Raw genomic sequence first — 11,036 nt, 5'->3', positions numbered from 1 at the left:
TAAACACCACAAGGTGGCACTGTTAATTAAATCTGCATTGCGAACGGGACGCATTTAAAGAGCAGAATGTAAATCTCATTTATTGGTTTAATAAGGGATTCCTTCAAGAGTTTTGCGTAGGGGAATAAGAAAAAATGAAATACACCACATGGATCTGGATAAAAAGATGAGAATGATAAATTTGAATTCAATATGAGTAGCCGCATCTTATCAGCTTCAGAATAAAATGAATCTGTCACATTTTTTCTGCTATTATATTTAAAATACACAACTGCTTCTGGTGCGGAATTATATTTTTTATTTAACGGTAGACAACGGCAAAACATAAAGGTTAAATGCATTAACGTGTTACAAAGATAAACAAAGAGGCAAACAAGTAGGAGGTTTCGAAAAATATTAAAGTACTAATTAAAAAACTAATCTTTTTCTCGGTTTTTATACTGTATTTTCGAGATTTAGAATTCAGTCGCGATGGGAGCGCGCCTTATATGCCGGCGCAACACTGCGTGCTCGTGCCCGGATCATTCCCCCCCCCCCCCTACAACCCCCCTCAAGTTTGGTTGCGGGTTAAAGAAGAGACGATGAGGGGAAACCGCCGCGCATTACTTGGAGACAAATCATTACTAAAGCGTTTTTAGCGTCCATTAATGGCTGCGCCAACGCGATAAAAAGAAAATAGAGTAGAAGCTAAAGCGTAGGGGGGCCGCTCCATTTTCCCCCTAAAAACGTGGCCCTCCCCCGCACATTCAGCGGGGGTTGGTGAAGTTTGCAAGCTGGCAGGAGGAAAAACCGGGACAGAGAAGCGGGGAGAGGATATAGGGGGAGGCGAGCCATCACGGACTATGCTGCGGCTGGGGGGGAAACTTCGTGTGCGGGGCCGCTGAAAGTTAAAAAGAGACGCGTCGGGAGCCCCGGCGGCTGGCGGATACTGGCGGAGACTCCGGGGGACTCGCTTCTACGGGCAATGCGGCTGGCGGCGCCGATCCGCTGCGGCGGCGGCGGCGGGTCATGTCCGTCGGGCTGGCCGCGGTGGGGGCGGCGGCGCCGGCGGTGCCTTTTCTTCCTCCTGCTCCTGCTGGAGGCGGCCGCCTGCCTCGCCAACCCCGGCGCTCCGGCGATAGACAACGGCGACCGGCCCAGCGTCAACGTCTACATGGGCGAAGAGGAGGTGAAGACGCTCCTAGGTGAGCGCCGCTGCCATTGCGCGCTTCTGCCCCCCATTGTCGCCCGTGGGGATTATTTTAGAGGAAAGTGGAAGTTTGCGGGTTTATTGCATTGCGGGGGATCGCGGCCGCAAGTAGGAGCCACGCCGCCCTCTGCGATGCCTTTAATGTGTCCTAATGGATGCCCCATCGCAGCAAAGTCGCACTTAAACTTCTTATTTATAACCTTCAGGTATTTTTTTTTATTTATTTAAAAAACAAAAACAAAGGGAATCATTTTCTTTGTAGCCAACGTTTAGTGTCCCGATGCTTTGATCTTAAGTCGATGTTACTCCTAAGAAGTTGGGAGACCATGCGCGCGGCCCCAGGACTTCCTCGGTCTTCCAGCTCGGGTTTGTGCAGGATTTGGCATCGGATTTGCTTTACAAGTGACCCACGACACGCAATGGCCAGATTTGATCAGTCCTAAAACTAGGGTAAATATTACAGTAACGCCGGATCGCAGGCCGTCAGACTGCCACGGCATGTTTATTAATGTGAGGTAGTCAATATTTACCCGATCACGGATTTTTTTTCGCCCTTTTAAAGCCACGTAAGTGCTTTGATGGATGGCTCGTTTGTTTGTTTATGCACACACGCCTTAACCATCAACACCAGAGCCTGCAGATGCCAGATGCTTTCGAAAGGAGAAAGGAAAAGCAATTCATTGAAAAGAGAGAATGTATTTAGGGGCCTAAATACTGTCGCTGCTGCACCGTATTTTTTAACTTTTTTTTTTTTTTTAATTTTGTTTTGTGTTCTATAGCTCTCAAGGGATTGCCGTTTCGGTGACATTGTTCTTTAAAAGGAATATTTTTGTTCTGTTACATAATTTTGTTTGAGTTGTTTAGTTTTGCACAGGGTAACTGCATTCAGGTCTTGGTCTCCATCGGAGGCATGGGTTTCAATCCCACTCCTGACAGGAGCTTAAAATCTGTGCTTCATGTGGCAGCATATATGCTAAAAAAACCATGAGCGATGTAGAGGAGATTAGCATGACCTCTGTACAGGGATGACACGCAAATTAGTGAAGTGTTCTGTATTTGTGAGGATGGCTCAGTGGGTTGGAATCCTGTGCCCATGATCGGATTGTTGCTGGTTTGAATTCCAAGGTCAGCAGGGTGGTTTTATCGTTGGGCTCTTAACCCACTGTTAATCTAGCGACTTCTGATATTGGTAAATAAATAAAATGCAAAGTAAATCTAGGATAGCTGTCATGCATGGCTTATCCTATCTGCTGTCCTGAATGGGGACTGATACTGGGAATGGAAAAATGGTCTTTGTGGAAGTTGTCGTAACGTAATTGGGAGCTGTAATGCGAAGCACGTGAGGAACCGAGAGTAGCAGGTCGCACTTAGAATTGAGCAGAAATCTTCATCTTGGTCCTGGAGGGAGCGATGGGTCGTGTGCGCTGGGGCCACTGTTTGGTTTGCCGTACGTCGGCCGTCGCAGTGACCCGTAGCATTGATTCGCCCCTGAGCCCGTGGGATGGAAGGTGGCAGCCTAGCGGGTGTTTGCAGCTGTGTGTGGGGTCTGCTTGTAATCCGCGTTCCATCTAATGTCACTCGGATGAAGCGGTAACTCTAAGCTGTCCTGCATGTGTGGCGTTATAAAGCGATGACATATTTCTTTCCTCACACCATAAATAATTAGCGCTCTATATGCCCACCGTGTTCGGCGCCAGTGGGAGCCGACTCCGCCGCGCGGATTAGCCGTCAGCGAGGGGGGGGGCATGTCGTTTTCGCGAGGTCTCGCCTGCTTTGCCTGTGTTTAGTAGCGTGATTGAATTCAGTTAAACCTTGATGCCTTTGGTGGCAAATGTCTCCAGGGTCGGGAAACAGAATGGGGTGTGATTGAGGGAGAAAACGGAGAGCTAAAATTCCAGGCCAAGGTGGTGATTAAAGGGCACGTCCTGCTGGTGTTTGGGGGCGGTCGGCACGTGAGACGGAGATGCCTCTCGTTTCCGTTTCCAGAAGGGCTGAGTTGTGAGGGTTTTGGTGCAGTTCCACTCCCGAGAGCCTCATGACCCGATCCCATTGCCAGCCGGCCCTTTAGATGACGTAGGTGGCTGCCTGGGGCGCCACCTGCTGGGGGGGGCCCGCCAGCTTAGCCAGCGCATTTCACTTTGTCTCCAACAGGGGGAGCCGGAGGTGAGGCTTGCCCAGAGCGCCACATGAGTTCAGGTACAACCGGTATTCCCATTTAATTAAAAATTTCACAAAGATTTATATGGCCAGTTTTATGCGCGGCTCCCACCCTGGGTTCACCGTGAAGCTCAAATTTACGGCTCAGGATGCAGAGATGGGGATCTCCTGGAAATGCGGTGTGGAATGTGCGGGAAGACGCGCTCGTCCCGGAATGGCCTTCGCGGTTTCGACTTACGCACCCTCCGGGGCCCCCGAATCCCAGGACAGCCATTTTTGGGCTAGAGTTGCAGGTAGGACCCGAGAAAACCATCTGCTGGGGGGGTTCTGAACCTGCCCGCCGTCGCCGGGGGTGGGCGCCGCGTCCGTTAGCCAGCTGGGTTTGTCGTCTCGTGTCCCGGCGGCAGCCACGAGGGGCGGTCTTTGGTGTGCGAGTCTCGCTCCGTCCCTGTGAATGACTCCTTCAGCCGGAGGCCCCCCAATCCAGCCTGAGCGTGACAGCTGGGAATATTGTGCTAAAATTGATACTAGTAAAAAAAAAATCCCGCTCTTTTCCCGGTGAAGTTGCTGAAGGAGCTTCAGACAAAAAAAAAAAAATGCCATTAACTGCCACTTATATCTGGAACATGTGAGGGGGAAAAAAGACACGAGAACATCAAGTAAATATGCAAACCATTTATTAAACTGCTCAACTTGCTCTGGAAAATGCAGCAAAAAAAAAATGCGACTGATAAATGAGTTAAAATCTAAATACCGACAGGCTGTTAAATGTCCAACGAAAGCTTCTTCTCGAAACTTATTTTAGTTTAACGGAGTAGCACCTTTAGTCATCGCCATGGCGATAAGATGCATCGTTTACAGCTGAAGGAAGGACCGCGTGTCTCCATCAGGGATGGGCAAGTGTAGTGAGTGGAAGCGTCCGGCACCGAGGACATCATTTCACTGTGTGTGTGTGTGTGTGTGTGTGTGTGTGTGTGTGTGTGTGTGTTTGTCCACTAAGCAAGTCATGGCATTCCAAGATGCATGTGATTTTAATGACGTTGCCTGTTTTCACAGCTGGGTGTTTTAACTGTGGAGGTGAGAGTTCCTGTCTCAAAGGTACAACAGCCGCTGCCTTCAGAATCCTGGAAGAGGAATTGTGCTGTTTAAGTACTTGTTGATGCATCGTTTGTGTCCGGGGCGCATTCAGGGAGGACAGTCGGTGTGGAAATGTGTTTTTATTAGACTGGGCAGCCATTGTTTCTGCATTAGTGGTGTGGTGGAATGTTTAAACCCTTTCCATGCCCCCCCCCCAACATGTTCTGGATGTCCTGTGAGCCCTATAAAGTGCTTTCTGCTCTGGGAACAGACCCAGACGTGGTTGTGATCCTGCGTCGCCCTCGGCTTGCTGACTCATTCTCTGGAGAGTGACACTTGACGTGCTGTGGCTCGTGTTGTGGGCGTTCAGACTTTCAGATGGGTGGTTCGTCTGGAGATTCCCCCCTGACATGCCCGAGTTTTGTGGATGGATGATCTGGCCTCATGGCACTTCAGGCGTTTGGTTGCTTCCCGATCCGATTCGGTCTGCATGAAGAATGTGCTGTCTGCCCCGGTCTCGGCTCCCCCTGGGCCTTATGATGTCTGTGTTTCCCTTCACGGGTGACGCGCTGCAGTGCGTTTTCCCGTATAACCCTGCCACCCTCTTTATAACCATTGGAGTCCATCTTACGTCTGACATCGCTTTTAAAGTGCTTTCCTTTTAGTGCTCTTGGCTCTTCCTGGTAGTTTCCCTTCCTGGTCTTTAGCTCTGCATCTGGCCCCTGTTTCAACCCATACTGACCTTTACTGAATTCACCTCCTACAGAAGATCTGTTTGTGTAATTCAGCATCTTTAAAATTTTTTTTTATGTATTTATAGTTACACTAATATATATAATTTCCTGATTTTGGGAATGGCTCCCTAACAGAATGTTGCTGGTTCGAGCCCCTGGTGGGGCCCTTTTCATCATCTTTGAGCAATTAACAAAAGCCAGCTTGTCTTAACGTGAAGTCTTACGCTGCTTCAGACAGACGTGCCTAACAAGCAAAGGATTGGTTGTCAGTGTCTTTTTTTGTCTCTGATCAAATGTTAGTTATTGTATCGTAGGGCTATAATTACAAATAATATTACAAATAATATTCTGAGCCAATTCCTTTGAGCCTGGAAAGGGGAGCTTTTGGAGTGACAGGATTGTATTCCCCGGACAGCCCCACCTCACCTGCTCCAGCTATCTAATCCCTACTCCACCCACACCCCCCAACCTGATCAATTTCTGGAAGTACTGGATGGATCAACTGGAAATGCGAAACCCAGTAAATGTATTTGATCTGAGCCCTAGTTGTGAGACTTTCGTTTTTGCATCGTGAAATTGTGCATGTTTGTGAAATTGCGGAATCTTTCCGTGCCAATTAGGTGGCGCGATACATTGCGCAGGAAGAAACTTCCATGGTACAACAAAAATATTATTGCAGGCCAACCTTCTGCACACTCCCTACCTCCAGAAAAATGTGGTGCCATTATATTCCCCCACAACACATTTTGCCAACTGGCTACTGGTCCGTTCATAATGCCCCTTGCAGAGCAAGGAGGCAGGCAGCAAAAAAATCTGCATAAACTTATAAATATTAAAGAACATTTGGAATATCGCCTTGTTTCTCACAGTTTGACAATCACTGAGCTGTACAATGTTCCTGGGAAGTTTGCAAAAAGATCTGCGGAATTTGCTGAAGATGGTTTACAAAATGGTGGCTGCCGCTGTGCATGGGGAAGGTTTTAATAAGATGCGTTTTTCCTGTTCACAAGGTTAAACCCCTTAACTCATCCTTCTCTTTGCTGTCACTAAGCACTTTTGCTTCAATTTTGATGTGATTTTTCTCAGTATTTGATCCAGTCCAGATGTTCACCCTTCCAATATGCTGCCTACGACTGAAAAAGATCTGTACAATACTTTTTAAGTCATCCCGCAAATGGAATCAAATGTTTGAAACTACTTTTTTTTTTGTTACCACTATGCAAAAGTGTATAGCGGTACCTTGGTACCCATGCATGGCAGCTTCAGTTTTGGGGTTAACTTTTCAGTCCCTTACTCATGCTATACTTCTGTAGTTTGAAAAAACTCAAAAACTGTTTGGTGGATCTATCTTCACAAGTCTAGGGTTTAACTGAAACGCATGTCTGCACTGAGATGCCAGGAGGCATCTGTCATGAGTCGTCTCGGCGATTGTTTACTCCTCCTGGCCGTGAAAGTCCAGCCGATTTTTATATCCAGATTCCAGCTCTCTGAATCCTGAGATTCGGTAAAGTGCTGAAGCAACAAGGCCAAGTTTATTATTATTCTTTCATTTGTTTTTTTTTGTCTGAAACTAAGGTCTTAACAACATTTCGTTCGGCTTATTCTCACTTTTGCGTTTTTTCCCGGCCTCTTAGTTGCCTCCATTCCATCTACAGTGGTTCCTAACAATAGTTCCTGCTTGTCTTCTAAACAAAACCATGTGACAATTTAAATGTGGGTCATCTCAGAGTAAGAGAGAGGCTGTGCTGCTCCATACAATTTGTATAAAACTGAACCATGTGTCGCCCCCCTTAGACGGACACTCAGGCGACTGCTGTCCGATTATCCTGCAACTGCCGCAGATTCTGTTGTGGTTGAACTCGTGAACAGAAGTTCCTCTGTCTTGCCCCAGACCAAGACTTGATGGTAACTCTGGAAGGGCTTCACCAATATAGTTCCTGTTCTTTGCCTTAGTTACTTGGCTCAGTTCCATGTAAAATTAGATCCCTAAAATAGTATCCCTAAAAAAAAAAAACAGGTAGAGATTAGGCACTTAAAATCCCCTGGAATCAGGTGTCCATGTTCAGGAACAAGAAGCCGATTGTTGAGATGTGCTCGGAGATCTCGTTCGGCCCCTGATGTGCTGATCTTTCACCTGGTGTTAAACAGCGGACTGTACCACCTCCGGTAGAGGTGGAGGGGAGCAGATCCGTCAGTTGTATGCATCTACGTCTAAGTGTGACCCCCCACTGTCTTGAGACCTGAATCACCGAAGGGGCATTTGCCAGCTCGTTAAACACCCTGGATTGGCACTAAGTTCCCCAGGCTGTGGCCAAGGTACCACATGCTCCGGCTTTTATGGGAACGGCAAACTGGCTCCCACTGTATTTAGTTACTGGTCACTGGGGAAGGTGATAAATAATTTTTTTTTTTTGCACTGGTTGTCTGCAAAGTTTAGGAGCACAATGCCTAGATGGACACTAGTTCAAGCCGATGTTCTGGAGACCTGGAAGCTTGGATAGACATCTGAATGGTGGAACTCTGACTATCGAGCCCAGTTTGAATCTGCCACCCATGCAGTGCCCATACTGGGTCGACTGGGTGCAGTTTTGTGTTTTACATAGCAGGTGATTTTATTTATCCAAAGTGGCTTGCTTTTTTTTTTTTTTTTTGAGAAAGCAGGGTTAGAGGGTTCCTGGAGTAATTGTGGGCGTAAGGGCTTTGCTTGTGGGTCCAGTGGCGAAATCGCTCCCCCCGGGGCCCTCCCCAGGTCAGAAATTCCTCCTGCAGATCAGCTGCGGGGTCCGCGGGGACCTTCGATCCCGTGGCGTGTGCATAATCCCCTTTTCAACGTTTATCATTATTTGACTCTGATCACTGCCCCCCCCCCCCCCCCATCTTTTTCTAAACAAAGCGAACGCTGCCTGATGAAAGTCGAGTGTGAGGCTCGTTTTGTTTTTATCTCGAGGAAGAAGCCGCCACTGCATCTGATCTCAGTTTGGTGCAAAGTAAACAAGCAGGCAGTCGCTGCTTTCAGTTTAAAAGTTTAGCCTCACTTTACAGGCCATTCGTAATACATTCATTCCTTTTTTTTGAACTGTTGGAAAACTATCTGCGCGTTGAGATTTTTATATTTATCATGTGACTAAACCATAGTCCATAGTGCTGAGCTGTCAATGGGATCGTATGTAAATTTTTGTGGAAAGGCATTGTGGGTAGCGTGCCAACTCCACACCACCTTTGTGTAAGTAGCACATCTGACTGAGTCCACTGCGACGGTGTAGGTTTCTGGTTTTCAGTGATTCTTCAGTGCAGCTGGGGCCTGTCTGAGCCGAGTCCTCTTGGCAGATCTAGGAGGTGATTGTGAAGCCCTCGGTCGCAATCCTGCCTCATCTGAAGTAGAGGTGGGGCTGACTATTGGAGATACTGGACAGTGAGGACGGGGTTCCAGTTGTGGATGAGTCTGGTGGGGGGGCTGCTTGATCTGCCGAAAGGTCTCTGTGGTCAGTGCCACCTCTGGGCAGATCTGATGTCGGAGGAGTATCCGGCCTCTCTCTATTTCTTTGTTTGCTCTGCCTCTGCTGCAGAATGTGATGATGTCATTTTTTTTGCCCGTAGCATTGCAGGAGAAGTGTGGAAGGAAAGATGAGAGGGTAGATGGGAAAGGTGGCATTGAAGGACCCTCTTCGTAGGACTTGCCGTGTTTATTTTCTCAGACGCCCCCGGGGCCTGTGCGAGCCTGTGCCCTCAGCGGAGCCTGACAGTAAATAGTTTGTGCAGGCCGCCGGAGCCCCCATGTGCTTGCTGGGGGGGGGGGGGGGGTTACTGCCACGTGCTGCCATGGTCGGTGGGAGGAAGCAGCCGTATTTACGAGCCCGGCCCTCTCAAACACCTTGGGGCCCCCCCCCCACCCGAGGAATGCCTTCAGGCCGACGTACTGTCTGAGCCCGTTTTCGGGGTCATGCCTGTCCGTTGGCCTCCTAGCTCCTCCTCTCGTTATCGGGCTTTGAAGACCTCCCCAGGAGGCACCAGATGAGAAGTCCCCCCTCCAAGCTAAAAGCCGGGCTCGCTTCTCTATAAAGCCGGCCCGGTCCGGGCGTTGAGGCAGGAGGCCGATGAGAAACTCCGCGATAAGGGTAGTTGCCTCGTCCGTGTGTCCCTCTGCATTCCCTTGCCGGGTCTCTCGTTGATCTCCGACAAGCTCTGGCCGGCTGGCAGACCGGCTCTGTATCTCCTCAGACCTCTGCGCGTGTTTCTCCGCCCCGCTTGCGTCAGGGGGCGTGCTGCATACCGGCCCGGACGGCGGCGAGGCGGAACTTGCCCAGGAAACGCAAGGTCCGCGATGGTCTCTTGGGTCCGCCGTTTAAAGCATTCTAAGAACGCATCGCAGTTAAGCAGTGCCTCTGTAAACAAAGCGAAGTAGCTGGATATTAAATTACGCTGGTAGAGGCCGTTAAAGGCAGCTTTCTTCAGCTTTCTCATCAGATCCAGCCACGAGGAGATTTTTGCCGTCATAGAAAACAAGGGGGGTTAGAAATGCCAGTATAGGGGTTACCGTGGCCGGCCCAGCTGGGGTGGGGGGTGAGGGACTTGGGGTTTATCTCTTGGTTGCTATGAGACGCTGGCAGTATGTGTCTGTCTGCCCTTGGGGGGGGGGCTTGGTGATGGTCCCTCTTCCGGTGTGTCTGGGATGGCTTGCGATGTCTGGTCTGGAGCCCATCTCTCTTTCCGGAAACACCCCGAACGGGGTAAGGGTGCCAGAGCAGAACCCTTTAGATAAGTCTAAAGCACTAAGCTTGCGTCCCGCTAGTCCTGTGTAAACAGAAGGAGTTTTATTAGGCTCAAGCTGCTGACTTTGGAATCGCGGTCAGAGGACAGATCGCTGTAGGCAGCACTTTGTTATGAGTAACGGCAAGGCGGGGAATGTGCAGGGGGCGGGGCTTCTCCGTCGTGTGTCAGAGCTTGTTTGTTTACCCCCATCCATCCCCGCACCCCCATTCCACGCTTCTCACAACAGTCAGGCCCCCGGGGGAATGATGGGGGAGGGAGGGCAAGGTTCCCCTCTCTCTCGTTTCTGGAGAAATCCGCCCGCGATGAAGGTTGCGGCGGGAATAAGGACTCTTGTGGCTGTAATTAATCGAGGGCCTCCTTTCTTACTAAAGCCAGACTGCACTCATTAAGTCCCTGCCCCAACACGCTACAGCAATCTGGCAGCCCCGTCTTCAAAGCGAAGCAGTCGGGGGGGATGCAGAGCGAGCGGGACTTCAGAGGCGTGTTGGGAAGCACGGCCGACGAGGGTGGGAGCGACCATTAAACAAGTTCAGAGGCAGAGGACCCACATTTGACGCTCGTAACTGGGACCCGGGAATGCTGAGCCGTCGGCGAACTTTCCGGATGGTTTTAGGTTCAAAAGCGCTGGAGATGTTGGATAATGTGCAGGTGACTGTGGCTAAGCGGGTTGCCCTCGTCAGCAAAGATTTATTGGGGTAAATCATGGTTTAAGGAACAAGTCCCTGCCCCCCCTCTTATAGCTTGGTATAATGGCTGGCTTTTAGCGTTGCTGTTCTCTATAGGTGCGCGGCAGAATGAGCATTGGCCTGGGTGACGGGTTCAGGCCGCAAGGTCTCTGTAAGATCTATGTCCAGATTGCACGCCTGGAACCCAAACAGCTTTCTTGCCTTTTATTTTTTTTCTCCTTTAGTTATTTTTTTTGAGGAAGAGTGCAAAGGATGGCTTTCCTTAGATACTAACAAGTCCCCCCAGGACCCAGCAGAGAATGGGCTTCGCGAGATGGTCTGTGTTTTCAAGTATACCCTTACATAATCCACTTTCTACATGGTTTATTGCCTCGGGTCAGTGCCTTTAAAATAGACCTGTGCCGCGCTGTTCCTGAGAGGTCC

General features: G+C 49.5%; 1 protein-coding gene and 1 non-coding gene across 4 annotated transcripts in view; both read left to right on the top strand.

Annotated features, from left to right (window-relative positions):
• The first annotated feature begins 544 nt into the window (after positions 1-544).
• The window catches only part of ryk (receptor like tyrosine kinase), a 34,270-nt gene continuing 23,778 nt past the window's right edge, over positions 545-11,036 (top strand). For 2 of the 3 annotated variants that reach the window (XM_048988552.1, XM_048988550.1), the window contains exon 1: positions 545-1,184. In XM_048988552.1, coding sequence (XP_048844509.1) covers positions 965-1,184 — 220 coding nt within the window. In that variant the 5' untranslated portion in view covers positions 545-964. Of the gene's footprint in view, positions 1,185-3,446; positions 3,640-11,036 lie in introns of those variants that run through there. The other variant, XM_048988551.1, reaches the window with a different exon arrangement.
• LOC125717178 (U6 spliceosomal RNA) lies at positions 2,139-2,249 on the top strand. Its single transcript, XR_007384491.1, has one exon. It is a non-coding gene; the product is annotated as a U6 spliceosomal RNA (small nuclear RNA).

Source organism: Brienomyrus brachyistius, chromosome 21 (genome assembly GCF_023856365.1).
Source record: "Brienomyrus brachyistius isolate T26 chromosome 21, BBRACH_0.4, whole genome shotgun sequence".
Lineage (NCBI taxonomy): Eukaryota > Metazoa > Chordata > Actinopteri > Osteoglossiformes > Mormyridae > Brienomyrus > Brienomyrus brachyistius.
Note: the sequence above shows the minus strand (reverse complement) of the source record. Positions and strands in the feature narration are given on the sequence as shown.